General features: G+C 51.0%; 1 protein-coding gene across 2 annotated transcripts; it reads left to right on the top strand.

Annotated features, from left to right (window-relative positions):
* Positions 1–1,476: 1,476 nt before the first annotated feature.
* LOC122373332 (serine proteinase stubble-like) lies at positions 1,477–21,920 on the top strand. 2 transcript variants are annotated; one of them, XM_043351294.1, is made up of 7 exons: positions 1,477–1,841; positions 9,687–9,869; positions 10,448–11,197; positions 11,516–11,723; positions 15,724–16,021; positions 17,875–18,000; positions 21,103–21,920. In XM_043351294.1, exons 1-7 carry the CDS (start codon positions 1,814–1,816, stop codon positions 21,271–21,273), a joined length of 1,764 nt encoding a protein of 587 aa, XP_043207229.1. In that variant the 5' UTR covers positions 1,477–1,813; the 3' UTR covers positions 21,274–21,920. The 2 variants fall into 2 exon arrangements, with proteins under 2 accessions (XP_043207229.1, XP_043207230.1); XM_043351295.1 differs by having other exon boundaries at positions 1,573–1,787; positions 9,770–9,869.
* The last annotated feature ends 2,604 nt before the right edge of the window (positions 21,921–24,524 follow it).

Here is a 24,524-nt window from a genome sequence, read left to right on the forward strand (position 1 = left end):
ACTCACTCATCCCGAGGACACCTTACGACACCGCTGCACTGAGCGGATCATCACCCTTCTCTGAATCCATCTGCCACCTCCTTCCGACCCTATAGTAACCATAGGCTGCACCCTGACAATGCTCTGCTCGTGTCTGAGGAAGGAACACTTGACTTTCAGTCAGTCCGCTATCTCTATCCCAATGGATTCGTAAGGTCACTTGAGAGTTGAAGCAGGTCGCCCAAAAGACGTTATACTGGTTGTAACAATGCGACTGTTGCAGACTTGTAAGAAAAATGGCTGGCCTTTCTATATAAAAGTTAATAAATGGATCAGCCACTGACAGGAGTTGACGACTCTGGACTGGACAGGACTGGGACTGGACAGGACTGGGACTGGACAGGACTGGGACTGGACAGGACTGGGACTGGGACTGGGACAGGACTGGGACTGGGACAGGACTGGGACTGGGACAGGACTGGGACAGGGACAGGGACAGGGACAGGGACTGGGATTGGACTGGGACTGGACAGGACTGGGACCGGACAGGACTGGGACTGGACTGGGACAGGACTGGGACCGGACAGGACAGGACTGGGACTGGACAGGACTGGGACTGGACAGGACTGGGACTGGACAGGACTGGGACTGGACAGGACTGGGACTGGACAGGACTGGGACTGGACAGGACTGGGACTGGACAGGACTGGGACTGGACAGGACTGGGACTGGACTGGGACAGGACTGGGACCGGACAGGACAGGACTGGGACTGGACAGGACTGGGACTGGACAGGACTGGGACTGGGACTGGGACTGGGACTGGGACTGGGACTGGGACTGGGACTGGGACTGGACAGGACTGGGACTGGGACAGGACTGGGACTGGACAGGACTGGGACCGGACAGGACTGGGACTGGACTGGGACAGGACTGGGACCGGACAGGACAGGACTGGGACTGGACAGGACTGGGACTGGACAGGACTGGGACTGGACAGGACTGGGACTGGACAGGACTGGGACTGGACAGGACTGGGACTGGACAGGACTGGGACTGGACAGGACTGGGACTGGACAGGACTGGGACTGGACAGGACTGGGACTGGACAGGACTGGGACTGGACAGGACTGGGACTGGACAGGACTGGACAGGACTGGACAGGGACTGGACAGGGGCTGGGCAGGACTGGACAGGGACTGGACAGGGGCTGGGCAGGACTGGGACTGGGACTGGGACAGGACTGGGACAGGACTGGGACAGGACTGGGACAGGACTGGGACTGAACAGGACTGGGACTGGACAGGACTGGGACAGGACTGGGACAGGACTGGACAGGACTGGGACAGGACTGGGACAGGACTGGGACAGGAATGGGACAGGACTGGACAGGACTGGGACAGGACTGGGACAGGAATGGGACTGAACAGGACTGGGACTGGACAGGACTGGGACCGGACAGGACCGGCCGCGGTCGGTCGGCCGGGCGGCGGGGGCCGTCTCTCCGGGGAGGTGGGCCGGTACCTTTCGCCGGCGGCTAGTGACCCGATTCGCGCCGGTCTCCGCGCGCCGTCGCCGGTCCGGCCGGCCGGCCAGTGGTCTCTGTGGCCCCCAGCTGGAAAGTTGGGCCGTCTCCGGTGTCTGGCGCGCGCCGCACGTGCCACTGGTCCACAAACGGGGAGCGAGCGGCGCGCTCTCTCGGCCCGCGCCCGGTGAAGGGTGCCACTGGGACGCACCGGACGGCGGTGATGGTCGCTGCGCGCGAGGTGCTGCTGTGCTGATCGGTGTGAGAGGGGAGATGTGAGAAGGGTGAGCGTCCGAGAGAGATTTTCGCAATGGTATCAGCACTGGATTTTACATTAGGTGAGTAGAAACCGGCGATTCGCGTCATGTCTTCAATGCGATGCTTCTGTGGGTGCTGATAGGTCAGGTCAGTCCAAACAAAGCATCCTGGTTTGCTTTGCTCGCGAAGGCTTTCGTTCGCGCATTGTCTGGGTGCAGCCAGCATCTTTTGAGCTAACGCACTCGTATTACCCTCATTCATGTATCTGCGATCTCAGTTGACTAGTGAGGGCCTACCCGTAGTGTTTTGCTTTTTGGTTCCGATTGATAAATATGGAAGCCATATTAGTCAATCGAAGCATATTCGTCTTATTTTAAATATTTTTTCACTATTTCTTTATTTACATTTCCTCTAAAATCCTGGTAGGAACTGAAAAGCGAATGATCACTTTTAGCACGAAACATAATGAAACGTTCGGTTCATTCAGGAATTTTTCGTACGCATAGAAATACTCGCAACACTCTCGTTAACGTCCCAGCACCGCCGCCGGTGTCGTATATCGAAGATCACGTGCTCTGCCCTGGCCCGGCCGGTCCGGGGAGGGGGAGAGGCGGGGAGGGGGGTCGGCTGCTGCTCACCAGTCGGCGCCGTTCTGATTTCTCTGCTGCCACAGCCGCGCTCTACGAGAGATCTCTGATCGGCCATGGCTGATACACGGGCTGGCCCGAATGCAAGCTACGGCAGAACGTGCAGTATCGACTCGCAGCAGCTGCACACTGCACATGAAATAGTAGTGGGAGATTGCGAAATGCAATAGATTTGAACGTATTCAATCCGAATCTGAATGTATAATATCCATAAAATATGGCTTGTTGGAAAACATGCAGAAAGGGACATGCGGTTTCTAGAGATGTTTTGCCGGGTACAGAAACAAGAAACGAGAAACGGTTTCGCTAGAAGGTAGCCAGCGGAAAATCGCTGGAGAAACTTTTCACGTTTATCATTGTGGACGTCGAACCGTTTCTCTGCGCTGCTGACCGCTGCATACTGGACCAACACAATGGAGTTCACGACCTCTGACTCGGTGCCGCACAGTGTGGGCAGCGTGTGTAACGGAGACGCCCCGTGACCGTACGCATTGTCGTGTTTGAATGCTGCACGGGGACTAAATGAACAGCCCACCCGCCGTCCCGGCCGGGAAATGACCAGGTAATTGCTGCTGAAGCACTGAAGCTCACCTAAGTGAGGTGATAATAGTGTAAAACAGAAGAGTGTGCTTGTCTAATTTGGTGATAATTAGACGTTCTGGGAAGCTTGTAGACGCTAGGAGTCATTTTAGAGTTATCCCGACAAAAACGTTTCGCGACATTGTATAAAAAGGAAAGTGATTTGACGGTGCACATTCATTTTGGTATTTCTATACTGCTTTAGGTATAAGTAGGCACTAAAATCGAATAAACACCTGTAACTAGGTACGCTTGTTTACTGGTGCGATTAACTGAATAATTGGTGGCATACCTACCTTGCAATATAATTTCACGACCGATTATAGCGGTTTCAAAATAAAAACATTTAGGCCTGATAAACTGCTAACGTAGTCAGTTACGATTATAAGCGTACGGTGTTTCGGATCGTTTACACGACATGAACAAAGTACCACAATTGCGTTATGGTCATGGTCCTTGAGCGAAAGTGAACTCACTGCAGTGTCTTTCTGTAGGGGCCCTGAATCAGCCGAGCGAGAGTTGGCTTTGACTTCTTTTGACTCATCGGTCGCTGACCTGACCACTGACCAGTTGTCGGCTGGGACCTTCTGAGAGCTGCAATCAGTCGGAGTTACGAGACCATGGAGCTGCTGGGCTCATACGATAAGGAGATTGATCTTTTCAATATTTTGAGAGAACGCTTGAAATTCTCTCTCTTGTGAAACATTTTACGATAAATGTATGTTTTTATTTCATTGGTGAATTTCTATTTTCTCTCAATGTAGTGGTAAGGTGGTATATTTGTTTAGAGTTGAACTAATTGAGATATTTTTACTCCACCAGACATTCAGCGCTAAAAATCGTCCATGGAACCACGTAACTTATCAGGGCACTGATTCAGCACTATATAGTATATAGTCTCAGCGGGAGAAACTGTCTGCAATACGGTGACCGGTCGGTCGGCTTTCTCAGTAGCACGCGTGATGGCGCTAAGCGGTACTCAGCGTCGCTGAACAGACAATGACAGTGTGGACCGTGACGGGCAATGTCGTCTTCTACCGGCGGGATGAGTGTGGTTACGAGTGGCTGACATACCTCGGACTTCGTGACATCGTGTCCAGGTTTCGTGATAATGACTAGCTGCACAGCGAAAGTTACATGCTTTGGCCGTTTGTTGCTTGAGAGTTTTCGTCAACAAGATTCAACATTGAGTTTTCTGAATGCACCTTTTCTACTCTTTTCAAACAACCTGCCGTTATTAGTTAATTGCTACGGTAATGTCTCAATGCCTTTAAGCTGGACGTTGGCTATTTTGTTATTACCTTGTCCTCGATGTATTCTGCATTCTCGCTTTACTTATGCTTATCAGATGAAAACACTTGATTACTTTAGGACGCCGCGTATCCATATGGGGTTTACTCACTGTATCTCCCTTTCATCCACCCCTTGTGTGTCCGCAACAGTCCATGGTTGCCAAAGTGTGTATCCGGTGTGAGGCAATGGGACGTGTGTGTGTTACATCCGGGCAGTGAGCGGAAATGCTTTCATCTAAACATAGCTTATGTCACATTTGGGACATGTTAACATCCGGCCCTTGAGGATGTGTGCTTTCATCAAAATATAGCTAGACGAAGGGGAGATGGGGAGTGAAGGAGTGGTAAATGGACGAATGGACGGATAAACGGGTTAAAATGAGGCGGAACGGGATCGAACTTTCATCCTTGTCTCAGGAATGAGTCACAGAGTGGCATTATATCAAAACAGTATTACAGCGGTACGCTATAACGTACAAAATGCACCTAAATGCCCGACATGGATGTTATGTCACATACGTCCATGGAGTGAACCGTCCGCTGCTGCAAGTATCGATCAGCCTGCATTATTTCGTCTGTTGGGTTATTACTGTCTTAACCCACGAGCCGCTGGGGGGGGGGCATAAAGTTGCCCCCCCCTTTACGTTTTGTGAAATATCTCCGAAGCCTGATGAGCTACAAGCGTGAAACTTGGCATAGCTTCAAATGAATACCTAGGCAATGTTTGAGGAAAATTTGGTGGTTGTAGCACCTAAGATGACGTCACAGTGACGTCATAAAGTTTTGTCGTTTTCCGATATGGACCGTTTCTGATGACGCTGAGCATGAAACTCAACTGTAAATGAACTAGAAAGCACCTGCTGTCATCCTAAAATATCTAACTACACTTCCATCTAGTTTCTGACCAATAATCGGCCCTTTATATTCGGTCCCATATATCCGATGTATCGTGAGGAATATGAGAGTCGCAAATCTATAATTTCACTTATGACGTCACTGTGACGTCATTTCAAATGGGATCGACACCAAATTTGGACACAACCTCGGCTAGGTATTCAGGAAGATGTGTGCAAAGTTTCGCTTCTGTATCTCCTCGCGTTGCGACGATATCGTCGCAGAAGTAAAGGGGGGGGGCAACTATATGCCCCCCCCCCCCAGCGGCCGGCGGGTGGCGCGGAGGCCCAGCGGCCGCCGGGTTAAGTGCGGCTGGAAAATGTCTGTTTTCCGGTAAACGCCGGTGTTTACCGTTCTACAGTGACTTGCATTGCTTCATCACGACGTCCTTGTTCTGAATGGTCATGCAGCCTTGTTTTCCTGGATAGCCGCTGAAAAAAATGACAAATTAGACATGTTCGCTCCTATCTTAAAAACAAGCACCTTTACACACTGCACTCCCTGCCTGTTATGTTTTGCTCCGGCCGAGACCGACGCAAAAATAGAAAGAGATCATTTACCAATACCATTGTGAAGACGACTAATCGTCAAAATCAGTAGGGTGAAGTCGTATAAGAGTACGCACTTAGTGGATTTCTTGCTCTCATTTGTTTAATATTTGAAAGAAAGAAATCGCAAATAGGGAATATTAAAGTTCATTGAATTAGCCATCATCCCATGGGGCAACGATCCTTCAGCGTAAATGGAAGTGGTTTAAAACTGACATTTTCTGACCCGTGCAGTTGCGTACTCTTACCACATGGGGTGTGTAAGAGTACGCACGCCAGGCGGGTGGAGTACGCAAGCATATGAACACACACCTATGCAGCTTGTACTGTCCAAATGCTTAACTTCAAACTCAGAAGGCATTTAAGTTAATTCTAGTATCCAAAAAGAAAAACATAAAATAAATCTTTCAAGTCTATAAATCAGTAAATAATCATGTCGTGTGTTTCTTTTAAAAAAAATGCACAATCAAAAGGGAGAATAACTCGTATTTGGAAGAATTTCGGGTACGCATCTGCATCACAGTGCTCCATTGATGATATACCTACAAAACAAACGTCATTGAGCGATATTTTAATAATTGTATACTTCTGTATATTCGATTTAATGTATAATTCTGCGTACTCTTACCCTCCTGAACAGTGCGTCCTCTTACCGTACATGCAATTCGCGCACAAAACAACCCCGAAACGTTGTGCAAAACTTCGCAAACAGAATATTGCACTGCACAGTATTTCCCCAGATAACCTCACAAGTTTCCCACAACAATCGCGGAAATGTACCTTACCTCAACTGCCAAGTATCAAAATTATTGTACCATACCATAATAATATCATAACGCTCAAAAATAATATTCATCGCCTTAAACTCAACAGCGTCACCGCTCAACGCCCACGTTCCGTTGGTGACAAACACGCACTGGCGGCTTCATGTCACTTCATGAACTCGACAAACCCGCGTTGCTAAGCAACCGAAACAGCTGATGCGTACTCTTATCGCCCGCGTACTCTTACCCGCCCTTACCCTATACAACGGCATTATAAGAACGTTTTTTCTCAGGCAAACCGTCTGACGTCTGCATATTGGCAGTATGACATTTCAATTGCCATGGTATGTCGCCTGCGTTCGCCAGTTTAATTACAACAGGTTATTTACCTATCGAGGTTATTAGCGTAATACAAATAACAAAGCCACCTTTCCATCCACAAGACAATGCCCAGACAATTGTTCCAAGGCGTCAGTGTTGGATCGATAGAAATCGGGCCACGCAGTCTCGTGGCCGAGTGCCGACCAACTTAGGCATGCTTGGGTGGCGCGTGAGGACGTTTATATCGTACTTCCGTCCGTGCGCTCACGCACGCTCCGTGGACCGCCGGCGGGCCACGCGTTTCCTCGTCTTCCGCTCGGGCGCCAGCAGTGACACAGATCTGGGCGATCGGGGACCGATCCGGCACGGCACGAGCTCCGGAACACCGCCAGGGACGGGCCTGGCCGGCTCACCCAGTCCCTGCAACCATCAGCGAGGCTGCAGCCAGCCATGCCGGATCGCTATCTCACCGTAACGTGCACCAATCACCAGCACAGTGTGCCACGCACCATCGGCGCGCATACCATGCATCGGGTCAGACCGGCCTGACCAGGCCAGGCTGGGCCGGCGGCCCCGGCCCGGCCCCGATCTCACTTTCTATGCTCGGTAAGCGGCCAACACCTGCCCGCCGCCGCGCTGGGCAGACGGGTCTCAGCGCGCTCCTCGGTCCATCTGGCCAGACCAGTCCGCCGCACAGTGTGTCAGAGGTGTGTGACGTCACGGATTGCCCTGGGGCAGTGCTGAGGCGCCGGTCAGGCTGGTCGGGCGCGGCCTGTCCCGCTACTATACCGCCGCCATCCGCTTCCCAGCCGCCGCCGCATAGCTGAGACATCGCCCGCCCACCGCCCAGCCGCCGTTTCTGCTGGGTCCAGGGCACTGGGCGTGGGCCCTGTATCGCACCGACTCCAAAGGCGATTTTCTCGATGTAATATGCGGAGCATGAACATTGAACATTGAACACACTTGAAACGGAACGAGTGACGAATTTGCAGTCTGTAGTGCAGTGGTGTTATAACTTAGTTTCTTGTGTTTCAATTGTAGTTCCGTGTTTTGTTCCGAACTTCCGAAACTATAGCTTCACGGCAGCGGAACTGAGATGTCTTTAGCTAATTCGAAGTTATTAAATGACCGTAATCCAAAGCTCGGCTGAAAGCAAAGTTACATATCATAATCCCAATTACCGCTTTTGAAACTCGTTTCCTCTCTATCAGATTCGCGTCATCTGAAAGCCCGACCTGTCAGTGGCACTGCTGACGAAGAATCGATTCTCACTCGCTCGGCCTGCTGAGTCGTGGTTAGCTGGTCTCCACTTCAGTGGAAGCCACTTTCGATAGCGGTTGTCAAGGGCTCTCTCACTCTCCTACTCCTCTCTCCTCTCTTTCCAATCCCGTCCCTATTTCCTCCTTCAACCGGATTCCACCGGCGGTTTATTAAGTGCGAAAAAAAACAAAAATGATGAACCGTACTCAGCAGAACAAAACTATTCCTCTTCTCTCTCACAATCTCAATCCCTATCTCCTTTTCCATCCCTCTCTTTCATTTCCTCTTTTTCCTCTCTTTCCCTTTCTCTTTCTTTCTCTCTCTCTCTCTCTCTCCCTCTCTCTCTCTCTCTCTCTCTCTCTCTCTCTCTCTCTCTCTCTCCATCCCCCTCTCTCTCTCCGGCCTTGACCGGGCTCGCACCGGTCGCCTGGGTTGGGTCGTCCAGGGTGGTCCTGCCGGTTCCCACTCCCCACTCCCCCCACCCTTCCGTGACCAGTGGGCCAGTGCCTGCTGATTTCCAGACCAGCCGGCTGCCTCGTCAGCTCCGCCCCGAACCGGTGCAGCGTGACAGATTAAGATATGATCCGATCGATCCCAAGAGCTAATTTCTAGCCGTGAGTGGATTGATGTGTCTTGATAACCTGATGATGTTGCATGAGGAGAAATGGAAAGTTGGCCGTGAAACGATGAGCGATTTCTTATACAGGAGGATGAACGTCGATTTAGCGAAGCCGGTGCTTTAGTTTTGATCTGCTGTTTGGGCTGGTTTCAGACCTCAAGGTCACCCTTTCATCAGAGAAGGCTCGAAAAAGGCTCATCATGATAACCGCAGGATGTTTGAAAAGACAAACACTATTCGTTAGAATTGTGTTTTTCTATTGAAAAACAACCGGAGCGTATTCAATAACACTTCCTGAAGCGATCTTTTCGTGTGTGTATGACTTGTCATGCTTAGACGAGGCGATGCGTAAGATGAATAGTATACCCATAGTTACGCATTCGAGCGCATGAAAGTCATGCTTTGAGCAATAAATAGCCGTTGCCGACAGTTCCGATTGAGACAACGTTGGTGCCTGTTGGAGACTGGAGAGCCCAGTCGCTTTAATCGAACTGTTCGGGGAGAAATTCAGTTTCATCAATCACGATCGGACTGGGGGGTACACATTCCGCTTGAACAGCAATGCTGATTGATCTAAAGAAAGTTTGACAAATATTGCGCAAGTGAGCGTTTAACGCTGTACATAGAGCGTGTCGTGCAAACGCCGATCGGAGATCGCATTGCCCTTGGAGCTGAGACTTTATACGTTTCAGAGTGAATGCTCACTGTAGAAGTGACTGATCCAGTATGGCAAGCGTTCTTATCTGCGAGTCAAATGAGCATAGCACCAGTCAAAACATGGTGTGAGTAGAAAGCAGTAAACACACTGATGTTAATTTAAAACTCAGATCTCAATCAAAACCGTTTAAAACTCAGATCTCAATAAACATGCCTATCCTTTCAAATTCCCACAAAAATCGCTATTATAAAAAGCTGACAATCAATTTCAGCTTCCTTCAGATGTGGGAAGGATACCTAAATGTCTTAACGTTTTTCGCTGACGTTACGTTGTTTTTTTTCAGGTCCATGGAAGAAGAAAGCCTGTCATTCGAGAGAGTTACAATCAGTGTTGTTCGCCGTGTTGCTTCACATTTCATTAGCGCAGCGTCCATCACCACCTCCCGGGTATTACTCATATCATCACGACGGCGCACCGGGGTTGCCATGGCCCGGCTACTTCACACAGCGCGACCCGCGCGCCATACGTGAGTATCGAACGGCAGGCGGCCATTGTAACACTCTTGTATATCCTGAGATGTGTTGCCAACACATCGAGCGAAAGAAAGTGAAAGTTCCCGTTAGTCTGGTTACACCCCACCCAAGCTCGCTCTTTCTGCAGCTCCCGTTTCGTTAATAATTGATTTAAGATAGAACGAAGGCTCTGGGAGAATGTAGCCATATGTGTGTACTTGTGTGACTGGTGTCTGGTACGGTTATCGTTAGCCACCTATAGTCTGGTTCAAAGGTTTCTACCCACCGAAGTCCTGTTCTGATGTAATCATGCACCATTCGCTACAGCTTCCTGTCTAGCCTAGTTCTGCCATTGACACACTTTGACCCGTTCCGACACATTTTCCGCTTCCTTCAGAAAGTGGCCACTCTGACTACATACTCTCAGACTTTTTGTAATGACCGGCCGTGACCCTGTAAACAGTCATGATGCACGGAGACTCGATGTGACTCACGATAGTCCACGGTGACACAGGGTGACCCAAGGTGACCTAGTGTGACCGCCGGTGACCCATGCTCACTGTGACCCATGCGATCTCTCTCCGTCCCACAGAGGGTCAGCAGATCCGACCACTGCCGTGTCGGACGACCACCGGCGGTGTAGGTGTCTGTATGTTCGTCTGGGACTGCTCCAAGCGCGGCGGCACCGCCGTCGGCATCTGTACCGACAGGTTCATGTTCGGCGGCTGCTGCGAACTGCCCGAGTCGCCGCCGCCGCCGTCGCCGCCGACGGCCAGCCCCGCCGCCGGCGACGGCTGGACGTCGCTGCTGCAGCCCGTCGAGCCGATGCCGACGCCCATGTCGTTCGTCGGCGTAAGGCCGGTCCTCATCGGTGACGATGAACTGAACGAGTTGCCGACGGGGCCGGTGACGACCGACCGGCCGCGTCCCACCACGCTCTGGGAACGGCCGACGCGACCGACGCGCCCGCCGCCGCCGCCGCGCAACACTGTGACAGCGGGGAGCGCGGCGGTGACCGTCCCTAAAACGACGACCACCACGACAACTACAACCACCACCACTACACCTACCACCACCACTAGACCACCTACAACAACCACAACAACCACCACCACAACCACTACACCTTCCACTACCATCACCACCACCACCATCACTGACCCAGTGCCGGACGAAACACCACCCGACGTCTCCACACCATGGCCACGTCCCACCCGGCCTACGCGACCCCCGCGGCCCGCTGCGTCCACTGGGACCCCGGCGCCGGAGAGCAGTCCCAAGACGGAGCCTCCGGCCACCCTCAGCGCGGTTACCGGTTCTAACGCCACCGGAAAGCAGCCAGGTAATATACCGGGAGTTTAACGGTGATTATTGATGTAATTAGTACAGTAGGGACTAAATTAACATCAAGGGTCAAATGAATGACAAAATTATCAAAGGAATATTCTACGTTTACTGGCTGGCGTCGCTAAAATTGCGTCGCATTAGCGCCATTTACGATTATTTATGAGTGTTTATTGCATCTACGGACGCTACTTCTGAATCGTGATACATACTCCAACAGATATTTTTTTAAAGGAAGTTCAAGCTACGTAATATAAAATAGATTAACGTTTCATATCATTTTGTCCCTCTCTAACCCCTCCTCCCGCTCCCGCAGAGTGCGGCGTGCCGCCCCTGTTCCCGCTCGGAGACGGCTCGGGCCCGCTGAGCCGGATCGTGGGCGGCAGGAGCGCCCCGTTCGGCAGCTTCCCCTGGCAGCTGTCCGTGCGGCGTACGTCGTTCTTCGGTCTGAGTACCACCCACCGGTGCGGCGGCGCACTGCTCAACGAACAGTGGGCCGCCACCGCCGCGCACTGCGTCGACGAGTGAGTGAGATTGGAAACGATATAGGAACGAAACCATGAGGAATGTGATTACTTAAAGTAAAACGCCTTTTTATTGTGTAGTACACTCGGGGGCAGATTGATGTTCCACAACTCTTTATCCACCGGGTTCCTATGGCTCAGCATTGGCAGCAGCCGCCTGGTACCGGTAGACTGTGCCGCTTCACTTACTTGTCAAGCGGCACAGCCTACCAACACCGTATGCCACCGGTCTGGGTCGGTGGCTGGAAGGCGATGTGGGCCGCCTGTGACGTCAGCGCAGCGGTGAGGGCCGAGCCCGGAGGCATGGCTCGGGTCGGCGCGGCGCGGCGGCTGGCGAGGGCTGGGGAGTGAGGTGGAGTGGGAGCACGGACCATCGCGCGGCTGAGCGAGTGTAGTTAACTTTCGCGTCTCAAGGCGCCAATTATTCTACCTAACAATTGTGCTAAGGCAGTTGTTAAAATGTCCTATCCCCAAGACAGCGCCTATCATCATACTGGCAATGCGCATTACGACACACTTAAACGTGGCATTGGGACAGCCGATAGAATTTATAGCACACGTGCATCGAGTTGCGGAGCTACATTGTTTTTAACAGATAAGTATTAAGGCCTTGATTGAGCTCATTGGTGTCTATTATTTCGCACAGCATTCGTCCAGAGACGTGGGAACTGGGTTTTTTGGATAGCGCGGCGTCCCAACTTTAAGCAACTCTTACTGTTCCTCTAATGTGTGGTCGCAGCCACCAATAGCAAACCGTTCCATCTAAGAACAAATAAGTCGTGCACCTGGGACGGTTCGAGCCGGGTTTCTCCAACCGGTCACCCCACGACGCTAGCGTGTATCCACTGAGCTGCCGAAACCAGCGACCACCCGCCGCGGTCAAACGCGATGAAATGTCACAATACTGTCATTGGCGGTCAGCGGGTCAATGTCATTTTGTTTTGTGCGGACGAGGACCATTCTCGGTAGCTCAGTGGATGAACGCTCGTGTCGTGAATTGGCCGGTGGGAGAAGCCCGGTTCGAGCCCCCCTGAGTGGCCGACTTTTTGGCTCCTAGTTGGAAAGGTTTGCTATTGGAGGCTTCGACCACATATTAGAGCAACAGTAATAATCGCTTTAAATTGGAGCGTTGGCTGCGGCACTACTCATAACCCCCAAATCCCACGGCTCTGGACGATTGCCGTGCGAGACAATAGACACCAATCTGCTCAATCAAAACCTTAATACTAATATGTTATACAAAATATAGCTCCGCACCTCGATGCACGAGTGGCATAAGTTCTATCGGCTGTCCCATTGCCACGCTTAAGTGTGTCGTAATGCGCATTGCCAGTATGATAATAGGCGCTGTCTTGGAGATAGGACATTTTAACAACTGCCTTAGCACAATTGTTAGGTAGAATAATTGGCGCCTTGAGACGCGAAAGTTAACTACACTCGCTCAGCCGCGCGATGTCCGTGCTCCCACCCCACCTCACTCCTCAGCCCTCGCCAGCCGCCGCGCCGCGCCGACCCGAGCCATGCCTCCGGGCTCGGCCCTCACCGCTGCGCTGACGTCACAGGCGGCCCACATCGCCTTCCAGCCACCGACCCAGACCGGTGGCATACGGTGTTGGTAGGCTGTGCCGCTTGACAAGTAAGTGAAGCGGCACAGTCTACCGGTACCAGGCGGCTGCTGCCAATGCTGAGCCATAGGAACCCGGTGGATAAAGAGTTGTGGAACATCAATCTGCCCCCGAGTGTACCTACCGGAATGTGGACAGAAAGTAAGCACGTCTATAAGTTACCGTGCATAAGTAAAATGCGTCAGGTGTGTATATGGTAGTGGTGTCAATCGGAACTTGAATCTTCGGAATTCCGATTTTGTCCAATGTCCAATTCGGAATTCGGTTGGACAATGGCAGCAGGTTTTGGACAACTTTGGACAATCGCTTGCTACACTTCAACATTTTTAAAAAAAGTAGTCGTGTTTAACATTGATTGGCTATTAGAAAGCTCAGCTTTCGATATGATTAAAGGAACTATCCCACCTTGTAAAATGTTGTTAAAACCAGTTAAATTGTGCCCGACTTTATAGATGGGATGACCAGGAACACGGTTCTGGCATTTATTTTTCATTCAACATCTTAGGCTTCCCATATTCCAAACACAAACTTTCAAATATGTGACGTCACAGCCCAAAATTACCTCCTTCCCCAGGCCACATTACTGTCATAAAGCTGATTCTTTTTACTCTGTAGGCACCACAACAAAGTTCAGACCAAATTTTAAGCGATTTTTCAACGAACAAACCCATTTAAATCAGAATGACTAAACGAGGTGACGTCACACTAACGGTCGCTCCATGTTGAAGATAGGGCCTTGCTCAAGGCCCATTTTCAAATGAAGAGAACGAATTTCTTCAACACCAAGAGGCCGCGGGGGTTGAAACCTAGATAGATAATGGTTTCTGAACCTCGCCGCAAACTTGGCTATCTCAACTCAAACCCCATGTTAAAGGTGGGATAGTCCCTCTAACCCGCGCCCTGGTGGGGTCTGTTTATAACGCGACCTGGTGGGGGGGGGCTATTTTTTGCCCCCCCCCCCTCGTATCTCCGAAACTGCTGGACGGATCCGCAAAATTCAAACGGCGTTCGAAAGGCCTGTCAAATTTGTCGAAGGAAACCAAATTTCATTGACCTCAGGGTCACCGAAGACGTCACAGGTCAGGTCAAAGATGAAATGTTTCACCGTTCACGGGTCTACTAGGGAATGCGCTATAACACCGAGGAAAACGCATTTTGTCGAGAATCAGCGATAGGGCGTCAGTTGCCTAGTAGATATGTTGCTATTAGAGGTCACTGACAATACCAGGTCAGGTCACAGGTCAGGTCACCAAGGGTCACAGGTCAGGTCACATGAACCCAACTTTACTAAGGCTGTGTGATGCATGTTTTATGGCCAATTTTTCATTTCCAACTCAATGGTGTTGGTTATAAGACTATCAGGTACGGCTTAGGTTACTTTCTGGTGAAGGTCAGGTCAACGTCAGGTCAAGGTCAGGCCAAAAAAGGTCAAATTTTAAAGTTGATAGTTTTGCATAAAATGGGTGTTGATTCGATGCAGCTCGTCACGGGGAGTCTAATGGTTGTCTTTTTTTTGCGCTACGGGGTCTAGAACTGCTAAAAATTGAGTTTGAAAATTTGACGTCATCAATTTTAAACATTTTTTTCGCTATAACTTCGCCAAAAAAGAGGTATCAATCTAAAATTTGGTATGTGGATGGAAAGCGGTAAGGACTATCACATATATTCCGGTTTTTGCGAAATTCAAAAAACTTTTTGGGATTTTTCGACTGTTATATCCAAAAAATCTATTTTTTGATTTTTTGGGGTCAAAATAAAAAAATTCCAAAAATCCGAGATAGCAGTTTTGTAGCCCTGTCAATTCTACAGCTTTTATGTTCTAAACATTTTTCTGTATTTGCAAAGAGATAGGCCTGACACCTCTTCCCGCGAAACCTTTTTTTGGGTCGAAAACGGCAGAACATGCGTCATTTCCGGCCAACCTATCATAGCTTTTGTAAAAAAAAAAATTGGTCACAATGTGTAAAATTGATGTCCGGGAAGGTACTGAAAGTTTGGTGACGATCGGCGCAGCGGTTCTGGAGATATATAGAAAAGTCTGGAGGGGGGCAAAAAGTAGCCCCCCCCCCACCAGGTCGCGGGTTAACACTTTTGAGCTTGTAACGGTACATGAAAAACAAATTAAATAACAGTGTTGAGTGTAAACTATTGCGTAGGTGTCGGACATCTTTGGACAAATGGCTGGCTTGGACATTTTTGGACGGACAATCGACGCAAGCATTGGACATTGGACGGACTTTGGACATACGTTTTCTGAAATTGACACGACTAGTATATGGTAGTCATTTATATAACACAGCAATAGCTTATTGAACCCATCATAAACAACGTCCAATGCCTGCAGTTTAACCAGCCCCAAACTTCCGTTCCCGCAGTCTCTTGTTGGCCCAGATCCGAATCCGTGTCGGCGAGTACGACTTCGGCTCGCTGAAGGAGCCGCACCCATACCAGGAGCGCGGGGCGCTGAAGAAGGTCGTCCACCCCAAGTACAACTTTTACTCGTTCGAGCACGACCTGGCCCTGGTGAAGTTGGACCGGCCGGTGGAGCTGGCGCCGAACGTGTACCCCATCTGTCTGCCGGGCAATGACGACCTGATGGTGGGAGATAACGCCACCATCACCGGCTGGGGTCGGCTCAGCGAGGGCGGCATCCAGCCGGGCATCCTACAGCAGGTCAGTGGGGAGATGGGAGCAGTTGGGGAGAGGTTTGAAGGGGAGATGAGGAAGACAGGGGTGGAAACACGAATTAAATGGTAGACGACATGCAAAAGGTAGACAATGGATGATAGACTGACCAACGGATAGACGGATAAACAAATAGATGGATGGATCGATAGGCGAATTAACGAATATACTCGGTAGAATAATGGACAAAAAGACGGTAGCCGTGAAGGCAAGCATATAAAAATGATGAGACTGAAAGCACGGGAAGTCGATGAGACGCGAGACGGGCGGTGGTAAAGAGAGAGCGGGTGATAAAGTGTCTTAATGTGGTACTGAGAGCAACAGGCAATGCAAATTAAAAAAGTCAATTGTCATACTTTTAGGCGAACGCATGAGTTGGGCTGGTGAACGGTGACCCCATAGCGGCCTTGTGGTGTGTCACAGACTGTGATGCGTCATAGAGGTTATCATTAGCGGAAATTCCTGTTGTGTACAAATCATACTTTAGCAGCATTGCTGATGGCCTATTATTTCGTAACTGGGTTGCTCATGGCATGATTCGTATGAAACTGACATTTCTAGCAGATAGTTTGTTCTATGTGCATCCAAAATTCTGTCAGTCAGCGCATTGCAAGTCGATCTATCACGGGTTGTACAGATCGACCCGCAAGTGGCTCATTTTAGCGCGTTGCGCTTGCGGCGTGCAGTGGCGCAAAGGGACACTGAGCCACGGCTGACCCACTGCGAGCCTATGACGTCATAATGTCCCGCCACATGACCTTGTGCAACCACATCCGCGACGCGTCGGAGGCACGTGACGAAACCGGGTCTCCGTGTCAGCTGGACGGGGGAGGGGGGTGGCTCCAGGCAAACAGGGCTCCGTGTAGACTGAGGGCTGAGGCGTGCTTTTTAGGCAAGCTGTTGGGGGGGGGGGGGGGGGGCTGAGGGCGGATTTGGGTAGCACGCATGACTCTGCGTGGGATATAACAGCCTCCCTGTTCCTGGGTGCTGATGGAGCCGGAAGGTAGCTACCTGCCAGTTTTCCTGTGGGATCGTTTCACTCGGCACTCGCAGATATTAGGCCAGCTGTGTCGGTTAGCGCGGTAGTGCATTACTTCATCACTGCCGCTTTCCGTGATTATTTGATTCAATATGAAGGTTATATGCATTCCAGGGTGCTTAGTGTTTCATAGAAATCTTGTAAAGAAATCCGAGATATTTAATTAGTCATTTGTGTCAAAAAGAAATCAAGTTTCCTGGAAATGCGACCCACTGATGTTTTCCGCCACAGCAGAGGCAGTTCAGTGTACATTTTGTCTGTCTATGCAAGGCAGGTGTCATCTGCCTTAACATTTCTTCTTTCGCTATTCTAATGGAAAGTCCGCTATATCGTGTGTCTGCGATAAGCTCACGTCTCTTTACCGGTTTTAGCAGATCATCCTTTCTCGGGCATTGTCTGTGCGATTGCCTTTCGTGGAGCAGACCTGGGGGTGCTCAAGTGCATAATGCTGGCGCCGTGGGTACACTTTCGCCCCACTCTATCGGGCTGTTGCACAATGACTGGCCGCCGCCGACACGATCGGTTCACATCTCACTTTGGAGGGGAAAGTTCCGATCATATCGAGCTTAACCTCCCAGGCATATCAGGATGGCGGGGCCGAATTTGGAAATCAGACACCCATCTGTCAATGGAATTTTACCTTATTATAAAACGTTGTGTTTGTTACTATGCAGCTAGAGTAGGTGCAACATTGGTATACGTTTTTTATTACCCAATCAATCACAACATGTAGGTATGAATGCTTACGTGTCGCATATTTTTAATCAGCTGTGTGTTAATTTTATCGTGCCGACTGTTGCAGGCCACGGTTCCCATATTGGAAAACAGCAAGTGCAAGAACATGTTCAAGAAGGCTGGCCGCGTCGAGTACATTCCAGACATCTTCCTCTGTGCCGGATATGAAAAAGGAGGAATCGACGCCTGTCAGGTATGTGTAGCTCTGACGTATCAACCCAACACTGAACATCAAACGCATTTTAAAACACACCACCGACGGATAATTGCTTTCCTTGGAAGCTTATCTTTTAGATGTGAAACAACTCTTCCGCCCAAATAGCACCTTATTACGATATACTGCAAGACAGGCCCGATGACTGATCTGACGATCGTCACCTTCGTTAGCGTCTCTAACATCCGGTGCCGCGGTGTCAGATCGCCGGCTTCCCTGTCGCTGCGGAACGTAGACAGTATGTGGCTGCCTGTCGGTGGACGTTTCTCTTTCTCACGCCGGGAAGTCTGGCCGCCCGTGAGAAGGTTCGTTGAACGCGACTGGACCGGCCGCACACCGTGTCAGCGTGTCAACTCATGAGTGGAAACTCGATTCCGGTGTCGTTTAGCCTGATGAGTTAGGTGTGTTCATGGCGAGCGTGTGGCTTTTCATCAAGGCGTATTTATCTTATAATTGCAAACTATTTAAAGCTAAGCTCGTGCTATTTCTGGGCAGTGTTTCAGGCGTCACGATCTGGCCGGTAAAAGTGAGCGAGCGCGAGCTTTTGGTGTCAGTCGGCGCACCAGCCGGAACCGCCCGAGTCAGTCACGGTCGTTTGTGCTGTCGGAACACGCGAAACTCGGAGTTACGTCAGATAATTATTACGTCATCGGCTGCAAAGCGCGGAGTGCGGACTATAGCTTTGTGCGCCCCTCTCCTCTGCTTCCCTTCCCTGCTCCAGAATATGTCACTGTCATGTCAGAGTGGTGATGACAGCTGTCTCCGCTGCCCTCTTTTGTTGCAATCGAGGCGATACTTATACTAACATCATAGTCGGAACGAATATCATTTGACAAACTGCCCACCGAATGTGCGGCAGGTATATTTTCAATGCATAAAAGCCTCTCACTCTCCATCCTGGGCACACCACAGGGAGCCAATACTTTAACCCTCGCCGGCACAGGGGGGGGGGGGGTTGATGCAACCCCCCATAAGGTTTTTCGCGAATAACTCGCGTAAAAAGCGGCCGATCGCAACGAAACTTTCAGTACCCTCGCATTGATCAATTTTACACGTTCCCTGAAAATTTCATGACCCTGACCCCAATGACCTTTGACGTGTGACCTCTTTTCCGTGACCATGTTTGGCCAAAATCGCGATTCGGCGTATGTCTGCTTGCATTAGCCGCGCGTTTGCAAGCTTTTCGTGGTTTCAAACGTTCAAACATGTGATTTAATGTTGCTCCCATACATTAGGGTGGGTGTCAAGGTCACCTGAAAGTCAGGTCAGGTCATTGACCTTTGGTGACCTCGGGTGACCTCGGTTCACTTTTTCGAGTTTTACATGTTTCTAGGCTAGTTTTTGGAGCTGAATTCGAATTTAGCAACCATTTGAACATTTACGAAGTAGTTTTGGTGCCTTCGTAACATGTTGCGAAGCTGTCAGAGGCGGTTGACACGTATTACGAATACCCGTCACAACCCCTACCGGTTGACCTGACCTGACCTGACCCGACCTGGTCTAAATGCTTAAAAACATCATCTCTGATCAAAACTAACACGATATTCGTGATCAGAACCCCGGAAAACCCCATAGCAGCCACACTTTACGACTTTCTAACAGGTCCCGATTTTCCCGGTTTTCGGGTCATTGACCTGACCTGGAAGGTCACCCGATGACCTGGGACCTTAAAATTGGGTATCATCGGCTTCCGCTCGTGACGGGCAACACGCTCGTTTTTTCCGCGAAGCTCTAGCTCGATCAGGGGCTAAACGCGAAGGGGGGGGGGGTCGTACCAACCAACCCCCCTTGTGCCGTCGAAGGACGCAAAATGGCCTGTGCCGGCGAGGGTTAAAGAGATGGTCTTGATGGGGTTCAACGCTCAACACATACAGCTCAGCGGCGCTGCCAGCGGGACGGTACGGAAGGGTACCGGACAGCCCGGAGTCGCCCACCCGCCCTCCGCCGTCTCTCACCCGGTGACCCAGTATCGCCACTCTCAGTTTCCGCTGCTCACAGCCGCCGTGAGAGCGTCACGCCGAGCCGGCGAGTCGAGTCGCCCGGCGAGTCTCCCGGAGAGCTCGCTAGCACCGGCCAAACCACTCAGCCAGCAGGCTCAAACGCCCGGCGAAAGTAGCCGATCGACTGCACTGGACGCGAATTGATTCAGTGACTGTGCGGTTGTCCCTTTCAGTTGCTAGGAACGATCTCTTTCAACGAGAGAAAGGATCCAGTCTGTCTGACAAGGCAATTGTCTTTTAAATTGAAGCAGGAAATCGTTCAATGAATTACTTTGTATCACAAAGATTTTCTTGAAAAGCTACATAACAATAATGTAGCCCAGTGATAAAATGCATAACTAACTGGCCTGAGGATTAGGACCACTAACATTACAACATTACCAGTCATATTTTCGCCGGGTCGGAAGTTCATCAACAGTTAACTTTCTCCGTTGAGTGGGTCATATTGTCCTCGTGCGTGTCGCCTGATCTCATAGTGGCGCGGATGAGACGTGACGCCATCACGTAATGGCGCGGTCCAGTGTGCTCCCTTCCGCCCACTAACCCAGTTTGTAGGTGGGCGCTCACTGCCGCGGCAGATGGGCGCTCCCCACCACAGAGCAGCCGGCTGCGCCGCACCGCACCGACACTCAACATAGCCAGCACAGTTCCCACATTACGGCCCCGCCCGGTAAATAAATCCAGACAGTCCACTTATTGAATGGGACGGAAGGCCGTTTGGAACAGACCGCCGAGTCTGTGGGGATGGGTAAATCAACGGTAATTGTGTGCTGGCGGGTGTCGCCGGAAGTGTTATAGCATAGTCCCAGTGACCTCTGTGAACTGGCCCACATGCGAGGTCACTCCGCAGACTGAATCGGAAGACTAATTATTCATTTAGTGTGCTCTGATTTCATAGATCCGATTCGCTCACTCACTTCCGCTCCTGCTGGCTTCAGCTATAACCGAAGCTGATGATTTGATGCGCTGACACAACGCTACCCTGTACTCATTATTAAACTGCCTTTAGCTGCCTTCAAAGGCCCTTCACCTGCCAGTCTGTGATGACCCCTACTGACCTAACCTGACCCCGTTCCCTTAGGGCGACTCTGGCGGCCCGCTACAAGTTCGAGGGAAGGACGGCAGATGGTTCCTGGCCGGCATCATCAGCTGGGGCATCGGCTGCGCAGAACCCAACCTGCCCGGAGTCTCTACTCGCATCTCCAAATTCACGGACTGGATCCTGGAGCAAGTGACCGCCTCCGACGCGTGACGCGCCGGACGTAACACCGGACGTGTCGCAACGCACCGGACGTGACGTGACGACGCACGCTGTACGTGACTCCAAAGGACCGGCGCCGCGCTTGCCAGTCTTTTTGCACACAGTAACAGACTCGCGTTAATGTGCGTAAAAAGCGAAAGTGAAACGGGAAAAGTGCGCGCTGTCGGCCGTGAGGCGTGTGACTGCGGCCGCAGCCAGCGGAGCGAATCCGTGACCCGAGCTGGAACTCTCTCCGGAGCGCGCTCCGGTGTTTTTACTCAAAGTACGGCGGTCGGAACCGGGACTCGGCGAATGATCGGACCGCAGTGTGGTGTGTGTCAGAAGAAGGTGAGCTCTGGAAGCTCTCTTTGGAATGGGTTGGTGCTGGTTCACCAACTAGTGCCGCGCCGTGGAGACGCACTCAGTGCTGCCACGGCCGGCGGCACCAGAGCTTTATGGCGTATCTGAGCAGCGTATGATCGTCGAGCTTGTGTTTTATCGTGTGTTCACCACCGTGTGTTTACTGCAGAGTGTGTGTATCTGTGTGTTCATTACGCCAATGTGCTGTGTCTGACTCGCCGTGTCCCACGCATCCCACGTGACTGCCCAACGCGCCGGGTATCGGCGTCCACGGAAATAAACGAGCCGTTTTATGTAGAGCCGGCGTGTGCTCTCGTTGTGGCCGCCCGGAGCGCGGCACTCTGTGAGACGCCACGAAAGTCGAGCCGCGTGGGACGGAAGCCGCCGAGCGCTCTGTTTTCTCGGATGGAAACTGGGCCTGACACTGGGCGGCCCGCCAACACACAACACCTACCTCTCGGACGGAGAATCACCGGTGAAAATGAAAGACGGTCCTGCTTTTTTAGTCACTGACGATAGGCATTCGGAACCTTGTTTAACTTATGAGTTTTAGAATCCGGCTATCATCAACATTCCACGATATAAGCTCAGTAAGTATGCAACGTACTCAACAGAGGCAAGGAACGTAAAATTGACACTGCAATTAGTTACGAAACAGAAGCACTGCGAAACGAGTGAATGCAACGGCACATGAAACAATAACACGACGGATAGTAACTGCATCACCATACGTGAGTGCAGTCGCATCATCCTAACTGCAGCAGTGCACACGGCAGAAGCACAAGAAAAGGAGACTGCAACAGTGCACACATCGATAGCACCAAGAGCGGAGACTGCAATGGTGTATAGGACGGTAGCACCAGGAGCGGAGACTGTAACAAAGCACACTGTGGTAGCACCAGCGGTAAGAGACTGAAACAGTCCGCACGACAGGACCAGGGACAGGAGACTGCACACAGGACGGTAACATCACTGAATGGTTTCTGCATTAGCGCACAACACTGGCATCTAATGATGGAGACTGCATTAGCACACATAACAGTAGCACCAGAATATTGATGCCGTGATAGTTTATGCAGCAGATGCATTGCGACCTGTAGATTGCGGTATAATACGCAGCATAAAACAAATGACGGAGACTGCAACGGTGCACACATGACACAACAGTAGCACTAGTTTGTATGGAGACTGCAACGGTGCACACAACAGTAGCACTAGTTTACGTGGAGACTGCAACGGTGCACACAACAGTAGCACTAGTTTACGTGGAGACTGCAACGGTGCACATAGCAGCAACAACATGGTACGGAGACTGCAACAGTTTACACAACAGTAACACCACGGTCTGGGGACTGCAACAGTACACACAACAGTAACACCACGGAATGGAGAGAGCATTAGCGCATATAACGACAGTGACACCGAACAACCGAACCGACTGCACCAAACCATACATCAGAGGCACCACGACTTCGACAACCGTGAGACGAAACTGCAACCAAACGTGCATCACTCTCACTATCCTGCAATTGCATCAGCTGTTTCTATTGGAAATTTCCTCTCTCCTGTACCACTCGCGGGAACACTGCCAACTCCCGGCACAAAACAGCCCGTGAAAGCTCGCCAGAGACCGACGGTCACGTGTCCATCGGGGGACCGCAATCCCGCAGAAGCCGAGACACGGCATCACAGCGATGCGATAGTTGGCGCCATCTCGCCTCTCGCGCCATTCGATCTCGCACGGCTCATTTGGTTTACGTGGAGAAAGCCGGTCGCTGGTTGATCATTACACCGGGAACTCCCCCCCTGACATACACGCCACCGCCGAGGGATCGGCTCGGATTGGAGAAATCTCGGGTCTTCTCTGGTGTGAGGATTGATGGTGCTGTTTGACAATGTTTTCAATCCACGATCCGCGTCTCCAATCGCTTGACAATGTGGTTCGAAGATTGGCGTAAGCACATTGTTTGTGAGTAATGGAAAAGATGATTAGTTCGAAAGCCAAACGTGAAACGAGTATGGCTTACTAAGGCGAGGCAATGACCCTTCGGCCTTCACTTTTCATCAGCCCGTATTATACCGGAAATGACATTTATCCTTCTTTCCCCTCCCCCTCCCTCTCTCTCTCTCTCTCTCTCTCTCTCTCTCTCTCTCTCTCTCTCTCTCTCTCTCTCTCTCTCTCTCTCTCTCTCTCGTGCAAACAGTTCTGGAAAATCGGCATCCTGCGCTCAATCATGACCGCGGGTATACCTATACGATAGGTAGACACTAAGTAACATCCATCCCGATCCAGTATTCCTCAGAGCACCGCTTGTCGTTTGGTCAGAGCCGGCACACCGTCTGAGACGTCAGCGATGACGTGTGTTTGAACCAATTGCACTTGATACATACAACTTTTCGATGCAGCTTTTACATATGTACGGCGACCAGTTGAATTACTAGAGTGAAACAGGAAACTTATTACAAGCTAAAGCCAGCCATCGCCGACCACAGGGCGAATACTGGCGCCGAGAACACTGGTTTATTTGGAGTTGGACGCGTGAGACATCGGGCCTCACACGTTAGAGGAACTCTTTCAAGGAAAAAACGAATGTAACAGAGCATTTTAGCGAGATATATGGATACATGTCATGATGCCATAGAACATGCAGACATTGTTGCAGTGACTATGTCTAGATGTCAGTAGTGACGTTTATCAAATGGACCAACGTAGTACACTCGGGGGCAGAATGATGTTCCACCACTCCCTAACTATCGGGCTCCCATGGCTCAGCACTGGCTGCTGCCAGTGGCAGCACTGGCAGCACTGGCACTGGCAGGCAGTGCTGAGCAGTGCTGAGGACAGGCACCACTGGCAGCAGCCAGTGCTGAGCCATGGGAGCCCGATGGGTACGGAGTGGTGG

The sequence above is a fragment of the Amphibalanus amphitrite genome, unplaced genomic scaffold (genome assembly GCF_019059575.1).
Source record: "Amphibalanus amphitrite isolate SeventyFive unplaced genomic scaffold, NRLGWU_Aamphi_draft 001478F_arrow, whole genome shotgun sequence".
NCBI lineage: Eukaryota > Metazoa > Arthropoda > Thecostraca > Balanomorpha > Balanidae > Amphibalanus > Amphibalanus amphitrite.

Coding starts and splice junctions, on each gene's coding strand:
- LOC122373332 (XM_043351294.1), top strand. CDS start 1,814: ATGGTATCAGCACTGGATTTTACATTAG. Junction 9,870..10,447: donor GCGCGACCCGCGCGCCATAC/GTGAGTATCGAA, acceptor TCCGTCCCACAG/AGGGTCAGCAGATCCGACCA. Junction 16,022..17,874: donor AGCCGGGCATCCTACAGCAG/GTCAGTGGGGAG, acceptor CGACTGTTGCAG/GCCACGGTTCCCATATTGGA.